The sequence below is a fragment of the Lepidochelys kempii genome, chromosome 7, assembly GCF_965140265.1.
Source record: "Lepidochelys kempii isolate rLepKem1 chromosome 7, rLepKem1.hap2, whole genome shotgun sequence".
NCBI lineage: Eukaryota > Metazoa > Chordata > Testudines > Cheloniidae > Lepidochelys > Lepidochelys kempii.
In genome coordinates this window covers 7,277,835-7,301,497 of record NC_133262.1, presented here as the reverse complement: position 1 = coordinate 7,301,497, position 23,663 = coordinate 7,277,835, and the positions used below count along the sequence as shown (strand labels likewise).

General features: G+C 41.9%; 1 protein-coding gene across 6 annotated transcripts in view; it reads right to left on the bottom strand.

Moving 5' to 3' along the window:
• Nucleotides 1-23,663, bottom strand: part of SLC25A26 (solute carrier family 25 member 26) — a 151,725-nt gene that overhangs the window by 99,039 nt on the left and 29,023 nt on the right. For 4 of the 6 annotated variants that reach the window (XM_073351041.1, XM_073351045.1, XM_073351040.1 and 1 more), the window contains exons 4-5: nucleotides 8,427-8,531; nucleotides 4,839-4,886 (exon numbers count right to left, since the gene is read on the bottom strand). The exons of 1 other annotated variant lie outside the window; for it this stretch is intronic. In XM_073351041.1, coding sequence (XP_073207142.1) covers nucleotides 4,839-4,886; nucleotides 8,427-8,531 — 153 coding nt within the window. The remainder of the gene's footprint in view (nucleotides 1-4,838; nucleotides 4,887-8,426; nucleotides 8,532-23,663) is intronic. One more of the 6 variants, XM_073351044.1, reaches the window with a different exon arrangement.

Below are 23,663 nucleotides of genomic sequence, written 5' to 3'. Positions count from 1 at the left end.
GCTACACCCATCACATAGCACACTAGGATTCACTTGCAAACAAGGCTGTTTTCTAACTACAGCCACTAACCCTCAGAAACTCTAGCCCACTGCCTAAGAGCTCCCCCACTTTCTAAATGCCTCCCTTGAGTTTCACCCTTTTATACAAGCCTTTCCCAGAATGCTCTGGGAGCTGGGACTTTAAATTTGGGAGGGAGTAACAGGTGCAGCTGTTAGGGGGTCATTTGGCTTCTAACTGCTGCAGGTTGCACCTCACTTGCTGCCAGGTAATAAGATATTTCCAGGCTTTTTGTTGTTGCTTTTCTTAGCTTTCTCCTCTCAAAACATGGCAAGTTCTCACAGCCCCCTTGTGTATATGTATTGCCATATACTACAAAGTATTTATGATAGCCAACAGCTCCAGCAAAATTGTGTTTCTGGGGGGGGGCGGGCTCCCATCTGAGATGTCAACAAGATTTCCTCATAACTGATTCACTCCCTTAGAAGGGATACAGCTGAAATGTCCTCTCCCCTTCCAGTAACTAGCTGGCTACTGCCTTTACTCATTTGCACACTTGGGTACTTTAAGCACCATCTGAGGTAACACTCTGATCCATCTTCCTGAAGGTAAAGACCCTCCTAAAGATTTGAATCCACTCATCAGCCCATGACTGGATCCAAACCCCCAGTGTTTTTACTTTGACACGAAGGCCCTGATCCCGCAATTAGCTCTGCTCAGGCACCATGGCTTTGACTTCAATAGGTCACATACACCTGCCAGAGCCCATTGCAGGATGGGAGCCCAAGTTTCCACAGACAAGGCTAAGTACAAAGCGCATGTTTATTCACGACCATTCAAATGCCAGGCTTGATCTTCTAAAGCAAAGCTTCCATCAGGTTATCGGTAAGCAAAAAACCCCACCCAGAGCGGAAAAACACCTTTCTATTTCTTCTTCAGTTCACTCCTGGGCTGGGACAAGCATAAAAAAATTTCAATCCAGCTGTAATATGTTTAGAAGTGACAAATTATTGGGCTTTTTTAAATTAGCACTTTGCATTTTCCAAACACGAGCAGTAATTTACAACAAAAGTGACATTTCAACCTTAACTATGGCATTGCTAGTGTGAAGCTACCATATAGGTGCACAGAGAAGCATAGAGTGAGATCATTCATTATACAGTGAGCTATGGTAAACAGCGAGATTTGACAAGGTGCTTCATTTTCAATTGTGTCATAGTCTCATTGATAGCAACATTCATTTAAGACATCGGTTAGAAGGCTGCATCATTAATGTAAATGGAAAAATTCCAAGGATAACTCAGGGTTTGCTCTCTTTTTCCCATGAACTTAACATTATGGAATTTTAACAGATGTTCTACTTGGTCATAGTTAATAAAATGAATTATGCAGGAATTAAAACTCTGGCTCAGTTTGCTTATGTAGAGTCTCAGCAGAAGTAGTAAATTAAGAAATTTTGGAGACCTTATAATGGATATTTTCTCCTGCCTTGCTGTAAGATTGCTAGTTTTTGTGAACACATTTTTCGGTGTTGAGGAAAGTGGATAATTCACACCCCCTCTCACTAGCGTGGTCTGCTTTCTACAAAATGGTGTACTACCACCCTAGAAAGTGTCTTTCTCACTTGGAAATGACATCATGAGAATTCCACTTCTCACAGTCTTCTGCGTCCTGCCACTTATCCAGACAGGAAAGTCTCATTGAGCGATCATGTAGCCCAGCCCTCCTTGTGCTCTAGCCCAGCAGCTCTCTTCCGGGAGCATGAGCATGCGTCTTTCAGGCTGGTGTTAGTATGGCTAGTGCATGTGTGGAGGAACAGACCCACAACTGCAATGCACCTAATCTCCTTTGGGTTCTGGGGTCAGCTCGAAGGCAGATAGAAGCAAAATGGAGGAAGATGTAGGTACCAATAGGAAATGGGGTTTGAGAGGGAAGAGACACTAAAAGGGGAATGAGAACTTTTTGGAAACCAAAGGGAAAGGGAGAGACTCATGTACTAGCCACCTGCCCCGAGTTAGGAGTGAGTTTTAAGTAGTGGCTCAGTTCTCCACTCTGCTCCTCCATTGAAGCTAATCAGTTTGTTTGGCCCTATAAAAAAAAAATCCAACACTGAAGCCCACATACTGAAACTCCCTTTCTTCTGTAACTAAAATGGCTTTGTGCAAGCGAAGTCTGAAGCGTGCAAAGAGATTCCATACACATCAGATTCAGCTAGAATTAAAAGTTACTGTGTGCATACAATACAGGGAACACATGGCGGTATCTAATGAATTAACACAGGCTTTTATAGAAGACCTTCTACTGAAGGAAGGAAGAAATGCATTCTAAAAGTATGTAGGGGGAAGGGAGGGGAACGCCCAGAAAAAGTTTCAGCTTTACAATATTTCCTGCTAAGAGTTCAATAATCTGAGTAAAAGCAGCATATCAAATGGACACTTCACTGCAAAGAGCGATATTTAGTGTCACAAAATGTGATAGTCTTAACATTGTGTTAAATGGATAGGGGTTTTTGTTTTTTTGTTTTTAAACAGATCACCTATTATTTGTTTCATTTTGAAAAGAAACCACATTTCATTTGGAAATAATTTTTCTCATTCTATTGGACAGATACTCCAAAAAAGCAATATTTCAACTGAAATCAGTTCTGAAGGATCATTTATGAATATACATAGTAGAAAGGACCCCAATTAAATTTCCGACAAAGTCCTGCTATTTTGGGTAAACAAAGTTATCTCGGAAGGGTCACACGCTGGGCTAGGAGAAGGGCCTGGAAATTAATTACCGTCTTGACATATGTCAAAACAAATTTTAAAGAGACTTGCATCCAGTTGTAACCATGTGTTTTATCTGTTAGTATGCAAAATCTGTATTCTACGGCATCTAAATTTATTCATTTATTCAGAACCCCTCAGAGAAATCAAAACAGCTTGTTGCCCTCTTTTGCCTGCCTCCAGATGAAATCGGAGGGAATAATGTGTTTAGTGAGCCAGAAAATAAGTACAGGATGAAGCTATGGTGGGGGTTATGTTTCAGAAAAACAAGTGTCATCTTCACACAAATAACTAATTTTTGAAATATTTGGAGCGGCTAAAATAAACTCTGGCATTAACATTTGTTGCTACTTAAAGCAATGCTACATTTGGGATTTTCTTACTTTATGTGGTAAGGTTTACAGAATACATATATCTTTATCTCTGAATACAGTTTTGGGCATGAAGGAAAGTTCTTTAAAGCAACGAATGTCGCTGAAAGCAGGCTTTCAAATGCTAATTAGTTAGCATTACTATCAATGGTCATATAAATAATGAACATACCTTTTCTAATGGTAAAAATCTATTCTGAGTTTTTTAAAAGGCTAAGATCCAATCCTGATTGCTTAGCTAAGTGACATTTAAGAACAAAATACATGTGCTACACCTAATTAAACACAGTAGGTGAAGCACAATTCTGAAAAACATTTGTACTATTATCTTCAGAGGAAACCAATCCTGTATCCTTCTCCGAAGGGTTCACAATGCAATTTCTACTTTTGCAAATGACAAGCCTGAACGAGAAGTTTAAACCCATATCACCACATGTTACAGTCTAAGCAAAGGTTTTTTGTTTAAAGGTACTAAATAGTTTTTAGAGTGCAAGGAAGTTCTAAGATTAGAATCGCAATATAACTGTTGGGAACCCTCCCAATACTACTATGTAGACGGAATCCATATTCATCTTGCACTCTCCAAATGAGAGCTATAGGCAAGTCACAGACAGAGCATATTCAAAGACAAAAAAAATCACTACAACATAAATGCTTCGATCATACAATCAGATTCCCGGGGACAGATCTCTGCTCCCATACTGAGTCCCACTGACTTCAGCAGGGCTTCACAAAGAATCCAATTACAGAATCAGGGCCAAAACCACAACTAATACCTAAAGAGAGTGACAACACTGAAATTGCATGATGGCTCTGATCTTGTTCTCAATTAATTCAGCGGGAACAGACTTGGCACACAAAATTCAACAGAAGAATTTTTAATTCCTTTTAAAAGAAGTCTCCCTCTTTGTCAAAGTGTAGAAATAACACGTTAAAGAAAGTGTAAATCCTGAGATTCACCAATATTTTTAAACTTTAAAAAAAAATTTCAGCTTAGCTGGCTAAAGTGTACTTTCAGTATTTATCTTCCCTATGACAGCGTTCCTTGGATTTAGGGTCAAAGAAAGTTGCATTACATTTATACGTCTCGCTGTGAAAGGCTGTATGTATTTCTTACACAGGAACAGGGACCGAGAGCCAGATAGTGCCACCCTGTGTATGAACACTTACTGGATGCACGTCACAAAACTTACACAATTTTATTAATACTTTATTTTGTACTTCTTCATAATTGATACATTTCCATTTGATTACATCCATGCAGCATCAAACCTAAGAGGATTGAGGCACAGATTAGTTGCCACCTATATATCGTAGATGCTTATTCGTGTTTTATCTAAGCTCCCATTACACACCCATAACTACGGGGGGGAGAGATAGCTCAGTGGTTTGAGCATTGGCCTGCTAAACCCAGGGTTGTGAGTTCAATCCTTGACGGGGCCATTTAGGGATCTGGGGCAAAAATTGGGGATTGGTCCTGTTTTGAGCAGGGGGTTGGACTAGATGACCTCCTGAGGTCATTTCCAGCCCTGATATTCTATGATTCTATGAACTAGTAAACTTACCTAGAATGAAATATTTGTATTGAAAGTTTGCAGAGCCATCTGTTTGACACAGTTGTACCACGATTTCTTTTTCCCAACAAGATATGACACAGTGCAACAGAACCATTTCAAAACAGAAAACAAGTGTTTTTACCTCTCTTAATACTGTGCTTTTATAACCTCGATAAAGTCCTTGAATACCCTGTAAAGTAACAAATGAAAGCTTCAGCTATAGAGACTTACATTAGCAGATACTACAATTTACTGATGATTAATTACATGGCAGGTATTACACCCTTACTGAGAGCAAGATCTGAACTTCTAATGAATTGATCATATTGATTATAGCACTGTACACTGTCTTCCAAGGTTTACCACACCAGTGGGTTTTATCTTCCTTTCAAAGCATATTTAACCAGTGCTAAGGATAATCAGACATCCATTCACCTCAAGTAGAAAACAGACCCTATAAGGTGAATCAGAAGAGCAGGAAGGCATAGAAATACATTATTTCATACTCTGACTACTTAATATTTGCCATGCGCAGCTGCAGAGCTAGAAGCCTCCACTCTTCCAAATGCATATGTAAGCAGAGTAGTAGGATGTTTAAATTAAATGGCCCACATGAAATTGGCATCTAGGATGACAAGCTGGCCATATGTCTGGTTTCTTAATTGCTCTGGTTCAGAGTCACTGTCAGGAAAGACTTTAAAATGTCGTACCTGTAATCAGAGGATAGAATTTATGCACTGCTTGTATATCAGGGCTCAGTTCTCCTTTCAGTGTTTCTATGACAGTATCTCCAAGACCAGTAGATCTTGTGGTTCAGGGATGGGATGGAAAAAGGAGAGAGGAGGATGAGCAGATGTTATTTTCCCATAACTGGAGGTGTCTGAAAGCAGCAGACTTGTAACCTCCGCCTAAAAAATGTACTAGCCCAGCTATAAAATCTGCTCATCCAGGCTCACCAGGAGGATGACAAAGATGGAAAAAATTAGAGCTAATTTTTAGATGAGCTATTACCAGCAGGAGAGTGAGTTTGTGTGTGTATGGGGGTGGGGGGGATGTGAGAAAACCTTGATCTATGCAGGAAATAGCCCGACTTGATTATGTAAAGAGTTGTCACTTTGGATGGGCTAGCACCAGCAGGAGAGTGAATTTGTGTGGGGGGGTGGAGGGTGAGAAAACCTGGATTTGTGCTGGAAATGGCCCACCTGTTGATCACTTTAGATAAGCTATTACCAGCAGGACAGTGGGGTGGGAGGAGGTATTGTTTCATGATTTCTGTGTGTATATAAAGTCTGCTGCAGTTTCCACGGTAAACATCTGATGAAGTGAGCTGTAGCTCACGAAAGCTCATGCTCAAATAAATTGGTTAGTCTCTAAGGTGCCACAAGTACTCCTTTTCTTTTTGCGAATACAGACTAACACGGCTGTTCCTCTGAAACCAATTTTTTTTTAATATCTGCTGGTTTTGGGTGCCTAACCTGACCCCTGAAAGGGGCTTGATTTTAAGAAGTGTACAGAGCTCATCCTCAGAAAATCAGTCATCCCCCACCACCCCACCCCCACTTACAGGTGTCTCAAGTTCAGCACCCAGAAGTTGGCAAATATTTTTTCAAAATGTAGGTCAAAAGTATTTAACACTCATGCAAAAGAAAAAATTACCTTGGGTGCCTATTCCACAAATTAAATATTCCAAACTAATGTAAAAGGACTTTGCCTGAAAGTATCCACTCAGCCTTTCCTCAACAGCCCCTCCCCCGTTTGTTTGTTGCTGTTTTTTTTTAAGGTGGAAGGGAGAGGAAGGGTCTGGAAATGGATTTTCCGTCATGAGGAAAGTTAACAAGTAGACTTTTGCAAGGCTGCTCTATAGTTCCTCCATCTTGGATCTCAGATGGTAAAGTTTAGGACTCCATCTGCCCTGCCTGCACAATGTCTGAAGCAGTTTTAAGAACAACTGTGGATCTGAGCATATCAATGCTGCTAGCCCAGTTTCAACTATAGAAAGGAAGGAAGGTCCTGTGGTTAGGGCACTAGCCTAGGACTTGGGAGACCTGGTTCAAGTCCCTGCTCTGCTAAAGACTGTGTGATTAGGGCAAGTCACTTAGCCTCTGTGTCTCGGTTTCCCTAACCATAAAATGGGGATAATAGTACTGCCCCACTCACTGTTGTGAGGATAAATGTGTTAAAGATTGTGAGGCATTCAGATACTATGGTGATGGAGGCCAAATAAATATCCAAGATTGATAGATAGTATGGGAGGTAGAAAAAGATGCGACAGGGAAAGCATGTACCTGTAAGGGGGGGGGGGGGGGGGGAAGAGAGAGAGAGAGAGAGATTAGAGCCTCCACACAACACTTTAGGGCTTGACTACGTAGCACAGCAATGCACACTACAGAGGTGCAATTTCTAAAGCGCACTAACGTGTTGGTCCATGTAGACCCTGCTGGGTCTAGTGGACCAATTAATGCAAAACACGTTAGTCACACCCTCATAGAGTGCATTACCCCACTAATGCATTGACCTACATTTACGGAGCAAAGCAGAACAGAGCCAGAATCACAGTATTGACAAGCATGTGAGGAAGATGAGTGCAACCTTTCACAGAAAGGGTTTTAATATAGTCCTTGGCCGGTCAGCCTCTCCAGGGCCCTGATTTCTGGGAAAAGGAGACTCCAGAAATATCAAGGAAAGCTTTTTATAGTTTGGAGTCTAAGCTGCCACTCAAACACTACCTTTGAAATTGAAGAGAGTGATTTTAAATTTATGCAGCATTTATGCAGCATTTATCCAGCATTTATGCAGACACGTGCCCTATATTTCTTCTATCAACTGAGTTTGCTGGCTCAGAATTTCTTAGCCAGATACCTGGTCAGTAGCAGATATTGAAGCACAATGCTCTGATGACTGGATCCTATTGGCTTAAAAGGACACAGAGGAAACTTGGCCCGTGCTCCTGGGTAGTATCCAGGAAATGCTGGAGACACATCCTTATGGGGATTAAAGGGCGTTAGTGGAAACTTGTTTATATTTGGAAATGCAGGATGTAGAGCTTAGGGGCTTTGCTCCAACCACCAACCTGCTTCACTCAATCCTGGAATAGAGGTACAAAGAGAATCAACTCTGCAGGAAGGGATTCGGTTCTTGTGACAGGCCTCAGGCTTGATACAACCTTTCGGGTTAAGGGACGACTTGCCATGGAGAGCGAGTCAACATCAGGGACACATGTGAAATGCTTTCCCTGACAATGGGTGCTCAAGTAATCTCCCCGGGGGATGTCATTTCCGCCTATCACACACAAGGGAAAGTAAAGGACCCAACACAGTCCCAGGCATGTGTCTCAGCACTGTAGAAAGGATGCAGTACCATAAATGTTATGCTAATGACATTTTCTTTCTGCAAATCCCATGAGAACTTTAAATGCTTTAATTCATTAACCTTAGCTGTAGCACAGGCAGCTCTGCTACTAATGAGGCCATGGAACCAGCAGACTGATTTGAAAGAGTTGAATTACTGCATAAGGCATTACAGAAACTAGAGGATTTTAACCCATGTTTCCAGGTGCAGATGCCCCAAATATGAAGAGAAGCAACATAACTCGCTAACATTCTATTCCAATGTAACATGCCAATAACTCTTAGCCAAAGGATAGTTTTGGAGAGTTGCTAGGAACATACAGCACTGGACTTGGAGAACAGTTGGAAGCGGCTATAATTCACAAGTCTTGATCAGACCTTACCTCTTGATATAAGGTGTTGGAAAGAACTTGAAAGGTACTGGATGAAGGAGAAACTTGAGCCCTCTGCTTTACAACTTCAGAAGGAACCCGTATTAGACAGGCAACCTGTAAAAGAAGCCTATAATTAGACTACACACACTTGAGTCCACTTCCCTTATAAAGTTAATTTGTTTTCTTTTCCTTCCACACAGTGAAACCTGCAAAACTGAGGAACGGTTTGTATATTTCGGAGTCAACTTTCAAAACTCTTGGTGAGACACACATGTACTCACTGTCAGACAGTGCCGTGTGCTTGCTGAAATCAGAATGTACAATGCTACACTAATGAAAAATGGGAATGTCCTCCACAAATGTTTCAGTTTGAAAGTGACTCTCAAAGCAGAAGCGAATTTGGGGTAAGGGATCATTAAAGAAAAGGGGAAAGCTTGAAGTTATTTCCAAGTCATAAGAATCCTTCTCAATATTAGCACTGTAAATTGGACATGTGGGAAGACTTTTCTCCAGACCAATTTGCACCTGCTTGTTTTCCAAATAAGCAAGACAGACACATTATGTGCTCTAGTGACCAAGACTGAGGAACACTTCACCGAGCACTGGATGGAAATAAAAATGTTTATTGTAAAGAGTCCCTTCAAATGCACGGTGAAGCTCAGCCACTGCAAGGAGAAGCCAGTACTGGCACCAATGTTTCCTGGCCTCTCCAGCCAACAGATCTGCCATCCAAGAAGCGGAGTCTCAAGGCTGGGTGCTATAAAGGGTTTTCTGCAATAAGTAGCTCTCCCCAGCTGCCATGGTAGACTTATTTACAAAGTTGGTAACCTGTTATTGCGACACACAATAATCTGAGGTCAGTTACGGTTGCATGTGGGTGTGGTTTTTGAGGCCTGGGGCCCCAGGCACTGTGGGCAAGTTTGTATGGCTGAAGCAAAGGGGCGGTCGGTGGCTGTTCAGGTGAGGAGTAGGTGTGTGAGGGCATTTAGATGTTATTCTGAGGACGGTAAAGAGTTAAATAAGCTCAGTTTGAATGGTAGCGTTGCCTCAAGTGGCAAATTCCTTGATTTTATTTATTTTTTTTTAAATTCGAGATTGCATAAATAGGAAATTACGTAACTTTAACAAGCGGGTGTGGCATTTTCATTCTGTATTTGTGGCCTGCCTGTAGTGGAAGACCACACAAAAAGAAGGACAGGTAAAAGTGCTCCAGGAAGAATGACCCTAAGGTGCACCTCTCCCAAGGCAGGATGCAAGTAGCTCATATAAACATACCAAATCCCCACCCTGCTCAGCACCGTATGTATCCTCATACGCTCCTCTCTTCCTGCTTTTTTCCTTTGGAAACAAACAGGACTCTGCTCCTAAGCTTCCCCCTGAATTCAGCTAGGATCCTCCTTGCAAGGCTCCTGTGTTCTTGCCCCTTAAGTCAGTTTGCTGAGACACTCCAAGGTTGTTGGTTTTTTGTTTGTTTTTTTTTGTTTTTTTTACATACTCCTAAAGTTGTGGCTACCAGGACTCAATTGATCTGGCTGTGTGGGTAAATCGCCCAGAGTTCCACATCTCAGTGCAGGTGCTTCCCTGTCACAATGGGAGTTCCTCATACTGTGCAGTGGAAGAACCTGATCCCTGAATCTTTTGGCTTTTCTATGTTAAAATCTCTGTTTTAATAACATAATGGCAGTGATTTATGTGCATAGAATAGTAACTTACCACAACACTGGAAACCCTGAGAATAACAGGGTATTTTTAAAGATTAAAGACTAGATTCTGCCCTATGCTGAGGCCCTTTTACATCACACTGGCAGTGTAAAGGAGGCAGAAACGGTCCCTATAAAATCTTCCAGGCAGAGAGAGGTTCACTGTCTGGTGCAGAACTGATATAATGGCTTGGTGCCAGTTCTCTTCCCAGACTCTGGCAGACAAGGAGGGAGAGAGCAGAAAGAAACATGGACAGTGTACTTGCACTCCTGCTGTGTGATGTACTGGCCTATAAAAGTCTTCTGGCCTTCAAACTAAGCTCTCCGTCAGACTCAAGCTCCCCATGGACCAGAACACATCAACTCAAAGCAGCATCACACCCTGCCAGAACACCAGATGCAAAACCAGCATCTCCATTGCTACAATGATCAACACCCGCACAACACACCTTTCAGGATCCCTGGGTCTTACACATGCCTATCACAACATGTGGTGTACCTCATCCAATGCACTAAATACCCCAATAACAACTTCGTGGGTGAAACCAGACGTCACTATGTTCTCAAATGAACTCACACAGAAAAACAGTAAGACAAAAACCGCCATATCCTGTGGGTGAACACTTTCCACAAAACAATCACTCTATATCTGACCTCTCAGTCCTCATCCTCAAAGGAAACCTGCACAACACCTTCCAAAGATGAGCCTGGGAGCTTAAATTCATAACTTTGCTAGACACTAAAAATCATGGAATGAACAGAGACACTGGATTTATGGCATATTACAACAAACAAGAACCCACTAATCCCCAGCCCCAGCTTTCTCCTATCCATGACTGGAGGGGTGTTAAGAGGCCACTTCACCTTGAATGGTCCCTTGAAATGTGTTAACTATTTATGCTCAACAATCTGTTTCACCTTAGCTGTGACACTCTGGCTTAGGGATGTAAATATCGGTTTACAAAATTAACCGGTTAAAATTATATAATTTAACTGGTTAACCATTAACCGAAATCACTCCGGATGGCCTGCCGTGGCGGGAGCTTGGGATGGGGTCCCTCTGGCTGGCTGGCCAGTGCAGCTGGTGCAGCCCAGCCTGGGCTGGGGTCCCTCTGGCTGGCGTGGGGCCGTTGGGCTCAACGTTTAAAGTCAGTTAACGGTAAGCCTAATGTTTACCGGTTAACCTTTCACATCCCTACTCTGGGTACGTCTACCCTGCAGTGTAAACCCAGGCTCAGGGCAGGTCTACATGTAAAACGCTGCACTGATGCAGCTGCACCGCTGGAGAGCTTTAATGAAGACGCTCTAAGCCAATGGGAGAGAGCTTCCCCCGTCATCTCAGGCTACGTCTACCCTGGCGCTTTCATCGCTAAAACTTGTCACTCGGGGTGTGGAACAACCACCCTCCCCCCCAACAACAACAGAAGTTTTAGCGACGAAAAGTACTGGTGTGGACAGCGATTCACTGGCGGGAGCCGTGCTCCCATCGACGAAGCTACCGCCCCTCATTGGGGGTGGTTTGATTTTGTCACTCTCTTCCAGCGATGAAGAGCAGCCACACAGCATGCCTGATGACGGCGCGGCTGCAGGGGCACATCCACGCCATTGTAAGGTGCACTGTGTAGACATAGCCTTAGTTAATCCACCTCCGCGAGAGGCCGTAGCTACGTCGGTGGGAGAAGCTCTCTCACTGAGAGCACGCTGTTTACACCAGCACTTATAACTATGTCACAGAGGGGTGTTGATTATTCACACCTCTGAGCGACATAGTTATACCAAAGTAATTCTGTAGTGTAGACCAGAGCTCAGACTCAGGCTTGAGTCCAAACCCCTCTTCTGTCTACATGCAAATATGTCAGACTCAAGCTCAGACGTAGAGTCCTAGGCCTCTGCAGAGGTGGAGGCTCCCAAGACCTGAAGAAGAGCTCTGTGTAAGCTCGAAAGATCGTCTCTCTCTCCAACAGAAGTTGGCCCAACAAAAGATATTACCCCACGCACTTTGTCTCTCCAATATCCTGGGACCAATACAGCTACAACAACACTGCATATAAATCTTATCAGTCAACATAACAAAGTAGCATGGGGCTACTGTAGCTTGTGCTGGGGGCTGGTGCTAGAATATGAAAAGTACAAAGGTGTCTTAGACCCACCTTAGCCTGGTACAGGAAAGGAACAATAGAGAATTTGGCCCCAAAATGAAGTTAAAATTAAATGTGTTTTAAAATGTTTTGCATTCAAAGGCAAGTGCACATAATAAAAAAGTAACCTGGATGAAATCTGTTCCTCCAAAAATGAACTCAGACTCAGAGTTTGCAAATAAATTAAATTAAGCAACTAACTTGTATACATTTAATATGCCTCATGAAAACATTAAATTTAGTAGCTTGTTGTCAGGGTGTACAAATTGAATAAGCATAACTGGCAGCTTGTAAGACTACTTTTTTTTTTAAACACAGTGTAAAGTTTAACGTCTGTGGCTATGAAATAAATTCTCTTGTAACTTGCAAGTACAACAGGATGGGCTAGCAATAGTCAAGAGTCATTCCAAAGAGGTACCACTCCATGTGTGCTTCAATTCCAGGGGTCAAAAACAACAAATGACCCCAATATGTCAAGAAAATAAGAATTGTCAACTTTTTTTTGTAGTTCAGCATAAATATTTATAGAACTTCATGCTTCATAACACTCCATGTCCTTACATTAGCTTTTTATTCCTTAAAGTATGGCGGCAGGAAGAAAACTTTGTTTTTCATCTGAAAGCCTTTTTAATCTACCCATCCAAGGGGGTACAAAGAGCCCAGCGTGGCTTCCTGACTTCTGTGGCGTTGCAATTTTGGCATGAGAGGGGTGGCTACAAAGTAATGTATCTATTTTCTCCAGATATTTGCAGTGCCTTCCATTTTGTTTCATATTAACTTTGATGTTTTTCCGATTTGAATTTGAGCTACAAGGGAATATTTCACTGCACAAGAACAAAAACAAATGATTGCATTGTACTGGTATGAAAGAAAGTAACAGCTAATGTCATCCCAGGGTCTATTGTCAGACTGGTTCCATAGGGCACTCTTTGCTCACAAAGTTTTTGTGCAAAGACTGTTGCAACTAGACAGAACACTGACATTTTCACTGTACATCTGAACTTACGACTCGTTACCTTATTGTTTTTGCATGTGGATCTTACTATCATCTACAACTAAGCATTCTTCTGATGTGATCCGAGCCCTCACCTTCAAAGGGACAGCATGCAGAATTAATGTCACACCTGCCTATTGGGGCACAGGATGAAAATGTAACAACCTCAACTTCAGGGGGGGGAGTTACACGACTTTTCAATTGATTTACCATACTCAGACTTAAAGCACTTCAGTAGCTTACAGGTAACGCAGCATGAATTAAGATAATGCAATCAATACACGTCCTATCATTTGCTTTCTTAGCACAGTGTGTACCAGTGATGCTTTTCATCCAAAGACACCGGCCTTCAGCTTTAAATGACTATTGACTCAGAAGAGCCTAGTGTAAAATTTTAAGCTACATGAGTACATCTGTCCCTCACAAATGCCCCTGAGTTTCAGATTATGCAGGGTTAAATCTACAGTTCTAGGTCACGATCTCCTAATGAGGTCCACAAGGACAGACTCCCTGCATTTGCCCAGAACTCACTGTTGTATTGGGGTCTTCGGGAAAGTTAATGAAACAGTGTTGCTAAAACAGGAGTAGGAGCAGTCACATGCATTCGTTGGCATTGGTTCTGGCATATAAGCAAGTACAGAATGTTGGCTTCCTACATGGTGACATCCCATTGACTATCCTGATCACAACATATTCCCACAAAGCAGCACTTGGCCTCGGTTTACTTTTATATTCTCAACTTCATATCTATACGCACACTAGCCATGACACAGGACCTGTTAAAAAGAGAGAAATTAAAAATGCACACTTGTCTTCAGCAACGGCTAGCTTCACAGCACCTGTCTGGATTCTGCACACAGACACTCTGCAAACTCAGTAACAGAAGTTAATGTTGCACAGACACACACCACTGGAGAACAGTGCAGTCCAGTGTGTTCATGGAGAACAGTGCAGTCCAGAACACACTTACTGTGCACTCAGTACACCAAGAACTTAGAATCCAGTTCATCCCTGGTGCAATCCCACTGACTGCAGTGAAACTAAAAGAGGAATGAATTTGGCCCTCTGTTTCTGTCAGAAGGTTATATCCCTTCATCGTCTCTGGATACATAGAGACGAGCTCCAGATAACCTCAACCTTCATTAAGGCACCACACAATTGTTCTGACTGGTCTCTCTATATGGGGCAAAACTGATTTCTGTTAGGGAGCTCTTGGCCCATGGAAGTCAGTGAAAAAGCAGACAGTGTAGGATCCTGATTATTGCTTAGAGAGAAAATGGCTTTTGCCATATATATATATTATTTCCCAAAAGATCATTATGAACTCTGGCAATATACAGTGCTGTGCAACCTCTTAGGACTTCAGTCTGAAGTTTACAGGCTCCCCCTCAGTGCGCCCATACATGCTAATCATGAAATCTGAACAAAGAGTGAAGTTCTTTAGATATAAGCTCAAATAATAAAAACTGGTCTTAATGGCATCATTATGCTTCTAGCTTTATTTTACAGAGCAGGCTGGCTAATGTGACACTATTAGCACCTGTTGTCTTATTACCCTTTTAGTGTTATAATTATGGCTGGAAAGAGTCATGAATTTCAAAACATTTGGTCTTAAATCATTACCAGATGAAGCTTGTGAAATGTGTAATGAGTCATAAATCTAAGTGCACTTCTAATTTTCTAGTTGTGTTTGCTTGTTAGGGGCAATTGCCACTAAAAATGTGTGTATTTTATCATTAGCACTTACCCTCATCTTGCTAAGAGGGTATATTTTTCAAATTAACAGAAGGAAACATGCAGATTTTCCATCTCTGCAAAAAAAAAAAAATGTCTTAACTACTAGACTTCACCTGTGTATCAAGATTGCCATCTTCTGGTCAGAACTGGATTTGAATATGCTTTAGCTCAATTATTATTGCTAGTGCCTGAAGTCCAAACTCCGGAAGCCCAAATATGTATCTAATTTTCTAGTTAAATCAGTCCAAACTCCTGCACAGACACTTAATTTTGGTGTATGTGGCTTATTTCAATGTAATTGAACCCTGTTCCTAATCAACTGCAGCAAAGTCAAAATAAGTCTGGTTTAAGCTGAAATAGGAGCGTCTACATCACACTTTAAAAAACACACTCACTTAAACCACCGCAACCTCCTCATGTGGGCAAGCCCTTGTTGCAAGTAAACACTGGGATTTTCAGCATCACTCGGTGTTGACCTGTTGACAGGAGTATTATCACTGACTTCAACAGGAGCAAAGTTAGGCCAGTGCTGAGCTCTTTTGAAAATTCCACCTTATGTTGCATATAAAAGTTTGTAGAGAAGATTAGTTCTTGGAAAACTTTTATCTCACTTAGGAGGAGGCAAATAACTAAAAGATGCTTAGCACAAGCTGATTAATAACAGAGGAAGAAGACAGGCCTTCTCATAACTGTACATGAGTTTTTCATGAGGAACACCTGTGATCATGCCGTAGATAGGGAACAGTGAAAGCACAAAGAAGAGATTATCCAGAGGACCTTAAAGATATGTGCAGATCACCACTGATATTAGAGAAATCAGCAAAGGTCAGAGCTCAGTGTGATAATTGCTAAAGAAAGGACCAATCCAGAGAGGTAAAAGCATTTCCACCATTATTGAGTGGTATACAGTACTTCCTTTCAGTCCCACCAGCTACTTCATATTCCCACTCACTCTTTGGCCATCTTATTCAACTGAATTGACTAATAGGGGAATGGAGACACTGTAATGATTCACAATTCCTCCATTTCCCATCCTAAAGGGATTGAGAATGTCGGCTTAGGGGTAAATGACATCTCTCTCTATCATTCTGAGAAGCAAGGTCATTATGAATTGGCACAGAAGGGTACAGCACTGTCCAATAAGAGTTATAATGCAATCACTAAATTCAGCGCTACCGAACATATTATCAAAGCTTGTAAAATCTCCTTACTTGAAGTTTTGCATTTTTACATATATCAGCAAGACAAACCAGAAATCCCTTTGCGACTGGGCTGAAAAACTGCTTCTTACTTTACATTAAATATTAGGGAGATGACCAATATATCCACTTCTTTAATTGCGTCCAATAACTGGGAAATGCCCGTTTTCTTGTGGGGATCTGACTTATTTTGACTGGGAGAATCTATGCCTATTTTCCACACCACTTCACCTCGAGCCATCCTCATTGGACTGCATCCCGTATTTCAAAGAAACCCAGTGGAGCTTGACACTCCATTACTTATGCGTCATACTGTATTCAAGATTTAAGTAGTAGTCCAGGAGAGATTTCACTGCAGGTAGAAAGTACAACGCATGTTGGAGAATAATAACCACATTACCCAGAAACTGGCAAGACAGTGTTCTTCAGAGGCACAAGTCAGTCCTCACTGCAATTTTTAATATACTCTGCTCCTTACTCGGAATTGACTGTAAGGTGCCAATCCAGATCTCAAAAAGAAATCCAAACTCTTCTGAGTCTTTACACACACCTGAAGCTAAACCTTCTATTTCCTTATTTTATTATTTTTCTAAACAAAATATAACAATCAAATCCCACCTGGATTACCAGTTTGTGCTCCGTTCTAATGCTTTATATTTCAGGCTAACCAATTCATACGAACTCTTTTGCAGTATTTGGGAAAGAGAAAACTGGTTGTCAGGATTGTGGACTTATTTGTAGTTAACCACACTACTGCTCCTGCACTAGACCCATGTACTAATGCATTGTTCAGAGGCATTTGAAACTCAACAGACCAGGTATTACGAGTTGATATTGAAGGCTTATGTAGAACATTTAAATTGGGTTGAGGCAGGACATGTTTTCCTCAGCGATGGGAACACACATGTGGTACAGTGCTATTCTCGGCTTTGTGACTTGGGAGAGCAGCTCCAGAGGGCCATTTTGGTCTGTAGCCTGCCACGGTCCTTGCACGTTAGATGATCTATCTTAGGCGTTTATCTGGCCTCCATTACTGTAGTAGCTGAGCACCTTGCCATCTTTAACGTATTTATCCTCACAACCCCCCTGTGAGAAAGGGCCGTTATCCCCATTGTATAGATGAGGAGCTGAAGCCCAGAGACCTAGGGGCTAGATCAGAGATGGGCAAACTACGGCCCATGGGACTGTCCTGCCTGGCCGCTGAGCTCCCAGCGGGCAGCGCGGGCGGCATGGCTGGCTCCAGCAGGGTTGTGAGCTCCTGCTGCTCTGAGCAGCATGGTAAGGGGGTGGGGAGCAGGGAGGTTGGATAAGGTGCAGGGAGTCCCGGGGGCAGTCAGGGGACGGGGAGCAGGGGGGGTTGGATAGGTGTGGGAGTCCCAGGGGGGCTGTCATGGGGCGGGGGTGTGGATAGGGGTCAGGGCACTCAGAGGACAGGGAGCAGGGAGGGTTGGATGGAGGTGTGGTCTCAGGGGGCGGGGGTGTGGATAGGGTTCGGGGGGCATTCAAGAGACAGACAACAGGGGGTGTTGGATAGGGGGTGAGGTCTGGGGGTGGGGCGGTTAGGGACAGAGGAGTCCCAGGAGGGGGCAGTCAGGGGACAAGGAGCGGTGGGGGGGGCGTTGGATGGGTCGGGGGTTCTGAGGGGGGCAGTCGGGGCAGGAAGTGGAAGGGGGCAGATGGGGGCGGGGGCCAGGCTGTTTGGGGAGGCACAGCCTTCCCTACCTGGCCCGCCATACACTTTTGCAACCCCCATTTGGCCCTCAGACCAAAAAGTTTGCCCACCCCCGGCTAGATCCACAAAGGGATCTAGACACCCACCTGACACTTTAGCAGAATGGATAAAAATCAATGATTTAAAAATATATCGGATTTTTTTATTTAAATTGGATTTTTTTTATACTTTTTGAGGGTAAAAAAAAACTTTATCTAAAGATAGTTTTAATTAAGATACATTATAGCTCAAAGATATCTCATCATGGAATAGGGATTATAAATTCTAATTCTATTGTATGAGACAATATATTCATGTAATGTTGAAGAAAAATTTTGTAAATGAGTTCCAATAGTTCATGGACTTGGGACCCAATGTTATGGGGTTCCAGGGGCTTCTGTATAGATTATTTAGGTTAATCTTTCTATCTACCTAATGGGACTCAGTGCTCAGTCTGGAAGATACCATCAGAGATGCTAAGTTTTGCAGTTCTCAAACTGTGGATTTGTGTGTCCAGAGATAACACGCTTGTTAACAGCAAAAATGTTTTTAAATAAATCAATCAATAATATATAGAGGTGAGAAATAACAGATCTCAACCCTATTGTCCCTCTGGAAATTTGTGTACACAGAGTCAATCCCTTACCTCTCTCTAGAAGTGCAAAGTTTAAAAATGTTCAATGAATAGAAGATTGTTGGGGACGGAATAGATCCGCACAAGGAGAAGAAGTCTGGAGATAAATGTGAGAAGGGAGGGACAGGCAGTAGAAACAAAAGTGAAACTGTTTGAGCAGCATATTCCAGAAGTCTTGAGGTCTTCCTGAGTGTAGCCTTCATTGATTTGAGATCTACCATACCATTCTCTCACTAGAAGGGAAAACCTATAATGGCAGCAGGCCGTAAAAGAGACCCAATTTGGGAATAAGAACCATTCAAGAAATATGTGTTTGCTGATGATGTTTTAAAAAAAGTCACACCAGAGAACTGGTGGAAGTCACTTAAGCACTTGGATTCCATACGATTATCAGAATCTCCTGAGTGATAATCTCACTTTTAACAGCAGTAGCTTCTTCTGCCAGTGTAGAAAGAATATTTTCTTCCTTTGGACTAATTCATTCGAAACTGAGAAATCATTTGGGGCCTGAAAAAGCAGGAAAGCTTGTTTTTCTTTTCCAGATTATGAACAAACAGGAAAATGAAGGTGAAGACAAATGAGTTAGCTGCAGAAGCCAATATTTTAAGTTTCTCATGTTGACCAGGCTGACTGACATAGCTGATTTAATTTTTTTTTTTAATATTTCATTTAACTATTTTAGTTCAAAACAATTTTAACAAAAACAAACCTGATTTTAAAAAACTTGAATCTTTAACTAAATTCAAAAATGCATATGCTTTTGTTAATATATTATATGTTTGCCATTGAAGAAAAAAATCCAGAATATGTAACATTGTTGTTTTAGTCAAATAAAACAATTTAAAAGTCTGTCTGGTGATGTTCTACTCCTAATACAGCATGGCAAGAAAATCCTCCAAATATTAATGATTAACCTGTTGAATTGGAGATATTTATGAAGTCATTGGGAGGTGAACTATCTGTTTCAATTACCTTCGGTAAATGAAATAACCAAACAATCATTCATTTTCTGATATAGCTGTAAATCTAATCTGAAAAGTTTTCAAAATAAATCACTTTAAAAATGAATAGTGTGTACCTTCTAAAAATGAAACCTACATCTATCTCTGAGTTGTGAAGAATATGTATTAAGGTTATAACAATCAGCAAGGATGCACTTTTATGTAGAAATCCATGATTAAATCGAGTCTTCCTGACTAGTGATTTAAATCATGACGTATTTAAATCAAATCAACCCTGAGGTTTAGGCACCTAAATCCAAAGTTTAGATCCTCAAAACCCCTACTCAGCTGCCACGTAACCCTGTAGGCACCTAAATTTCCACCGTGCCTAATTTCTGCTGGTAAAGTCCCCTACTTTTCTATCACTGTGCATGCACACAGGCACTAAAGTCCTGCAACTCTAGCGCTTCTCCTAGCTCACCCTTAGGACCCCATGGGCTATGGATTCCCCGGAAGGCAGGCATTGCAAATTTCCTCTGCAGATCTAGCCCCAAGAACACACAGGAAGTCTGTGGTGGAGCAGGGATTTGAACTGGGATCATCCAAGTCCCAGGCTAGAGTCCTGACCATTAGGCCACCCTCCCTCTCCGTTAGCCAGCTGATGAAGGGGATTTTACGTTCAGACGGTGACCTTTCCTTGCTTATTCTGACCTGGAAATGCTAACGCACACCTGGGTGACAGTTGCATTATACTATTGCAACACCACTTCCCAGTTTCCACGAGCCAGGAGAGCAGGGGATGGGAAGTCTAGCTTACCCATGGCTCTCTGAGCTGGCTAGTTGTCAGCCTGTGGATCAAGGTTTAACTTTTCCATAGAACACTGGGCCCCGTACTATGCTACTGATGCTTGACCAAGGGCAGCGTATCTAGAGTAAGAATAAATGGGGGAACGGGCTGGTTTTAAGGTTGCAGAGGAGTAAAATAGCTTTGGGATAACATTTTCAGAAGTGACTTAGGAGCCACCGACTTTCAATGAGACTTAAGCTCCCAAGGGCCAGGCTTTAAAGGTATTTAGGCACTGAACAACTCCCATTGAAATCAATGGGAATCAGGCACCAAAATACCTTTAAAAATCTGGCCTTAAGTCTGCTTTGCAAATGCAACTTATAAAAACTTATGTCACCTGGATGCTTTTGAAAATTTTACCCTTACTCTTTATTTTTGCTGCTCTGGGCCCATGAAACACTTTGTCCTATGCTTAAGGTTTTGTTTTCTAGAGTTCCTGGGAAAGACGTATTAATTTTAATGGGAGTTTTTTGTTTATGTTCTGAGAGCGCTGTGAAGCCTTCATTATTGAGCACCATGCAAATTTAATTGATGATTCAACCTAGTGCTAAGGGAGCATTTTTCAGTCTGGGGACATTCATTCTTAAACACCATTTGCATAAGTTCACTCTTCATCAAATGAAAATCCAATGTGCTACACTTCTATAGCACCTCGGATCCAAGGAGCAGAGAGAGTGCTTTATAGACATTAAATTAAATCTCACAATACCCAGGCAAGGTAATTTTTGCAGCCAGCTGGGGAAAACTACAGCACAAAAACTATGCTAAAGGAGATACCTTTAGGCTGTAGGAGAGCTGGTACTAGATCCCCGATTTCTCATCCCAGTCCTGAAAGATTCTGCACGGCAAGATAAATTGTTTTCCTTTTGTCTCTGAAACAGAAGTGTTAGCCTTGGCCTTTACACCGCCTCTTGATCTTGAGGCCTGATCCAACTCCCACTGAAGTCTTTGGGAATTTTCTCATTGATTTTTATGCGGTGCCTCAGGAGCCTTCCTGGCTCTTTAAAAGTGAACTGCAAAGCATACTCATTACATTTATAGTATTTATTTATATAGGACCAAAACTGTGCCCGGTGCTATACAGAGAGGTCAAGAAACCGGTCTAATTCTGATCTCACTACCTAGTTTAATGCCTGTCTAATTCCACAGAGTCACTCCTGATAGACACCACCACACAATCAGAATCAGACATGGTGGCCCTGCTATGAAATACGTGGGGGCCATTATACAAACTCTCAGTGATGCAGAGTCTCTCTCAAACATTTCCAGCCCTCCCAATAAAACACACTTTGCTACATCTGAAGTACATGGTCCTCGCTTTCCTTCCGTTGCTCAAGGTATCTGACAAAGAGATCCAGGAGACCTGAATAGTGCAGGAACATGAGGAAGCCTCAGACCTGAGCTACAGTAGAAGAGTTCTACTGGTTTAAGGAAACTGATTTTAAAAATTAAGCCTGTGAAAACCTACTCAAATCGGTCAACCCTAACTTAAATTAGTACTTCACCAGCATGAGCTAAACCAATTTAAGTGAGGGTTAAGCCAGTTTGAGTGCCTCTACATTAGAGGTTTGCACTCTTAATTATGATGATTTCAAATAGATTTCATTATGCCAGTGCAATTTTTCTAATATAGCCAAGCCCTGAGACTCTGAAGTCCCTCCTTACTCATTTGAATGGAGAAAAAAGGCATCTCTGATTGCATCTGAATGTGGAATCACCATCAGAAAGCTTGGCAATCACTTTCAGGAAAGAGTGGGGAAAGGAGGAGCCATTACATGTAATGCAGAAAAGCCAACACAAAGGTGAGTTTAACTTCAAATCCCTTTTCAAACAAAGAAGCAACGAAAAGATTTTTTTTAATGCACTTTGCATTAGATCTGCCCACAACTTTGCAGACAAAAGTCTCTTTCTAACTCAAAAAGAAAAGGAGTACTTGTGGCACCTTAGAAACTAACAAATTTATTTGAGCATAAGCTTTCGTGAGCTTGAGCTGTAGCTCACGAAAGCTTATGCTCAAATAAATTTTAGTCTCTAAGGTGCCACAAGTACTCCTTTTCTTTTTGCGAATACAGACTAACACGGCTGCTACTCTGAAACCTTTCTAACTCAATCTCTCACAACAGGTTAATATTTCTGGTAAATGACAGATTCTGAGCACCTCGGTTACGATCTAAGATGCTCCCTTTAATAGATTGAATACGTGTTTTTTTAATTTCAAATGTGAGGCTGATTAATAATCACAATAATCTTATTAACTTATGCTAACTGATGTTATCATTCTAGCTGGAAATTCCTCTCCTGATCTCTTCAGTTTACTAATTAAAATTATATCCTCGCCACTAGAACCTTCTTCTCATTTAATTTATTACCTATGATTTTAACCAACACCATCATTTTTTTCCTAAGTCCTAAAGAATCTGTTCATGGATTTCCTCTGGCCACTGAATAGAAAAAATAAAATCAACTTCTCTCTGAGCCTGCCTGAAATTTAACATTGCAGTATGTGATGGGCCGTTCTATAGCCCTCTCAGTATTGTGTTACTAAGAAACTGATAAAAATTTGGCTCTTCTGAGCTTGTTCCGATTCCTCCTCCAGTTTATTAAGATAAATTGGCTCGTTTGTTCATGTATTACATGGAAGGAAGATTATAATCTCCCAAAACATCACTTTTTCTTAAAATAAGCTCCAACCATGGCACTTGGCTAGGAAAAAAAAAATTCAGCAACGGGGAGAGGTGAGAACAGGATTTGCATCTGATTCCTTAGACATTTATATGCCTTATTGAGACATTCAAATAAAATTCAATGCCACCCATCTCATCTGTGCATCAGGCAGAGGGGAGACGCGATACACACCGGCCAGCGAGTTATGTGCTTCCCCTGAACAGGGAAAGCTCATCCCGCGGATTCAAGCCCCACAGCAGTTCAAATCCCAGATAAGCCCCAACTTGTGTTACGGCCTCTGTCTTGGCAGATACCAGGGATTGAAAATGAGAGTCCCTATGGCTTAAGTTAAAGAGCCACTTCCCATAGCTGGGACTTTGACAGACATCCCCTGTGGATCAGGCATAGAGGGGGAGCTGTAACACACTCGGCGGGGAAGTGGGGTTAGGGCGTGTCACACTAGCAGTTTTTTATCCATAGATCCTTAAGCACTTTACAAGTGTGGGTGTGGATCATTATCTCCATTTTAATAGCGTAGATGGGATGGAGCAAGTTGCCCCAGGGGGTTACATGAGGAGCCAGTGCCAGAGCTGACAGCAGCACCCAGGACAGGTTTCTGCTTTAAAACTCAGCTTGGAAAGTCTGGAGGGTTTGCTTTGATAATGAACATGAAAAGTGCAC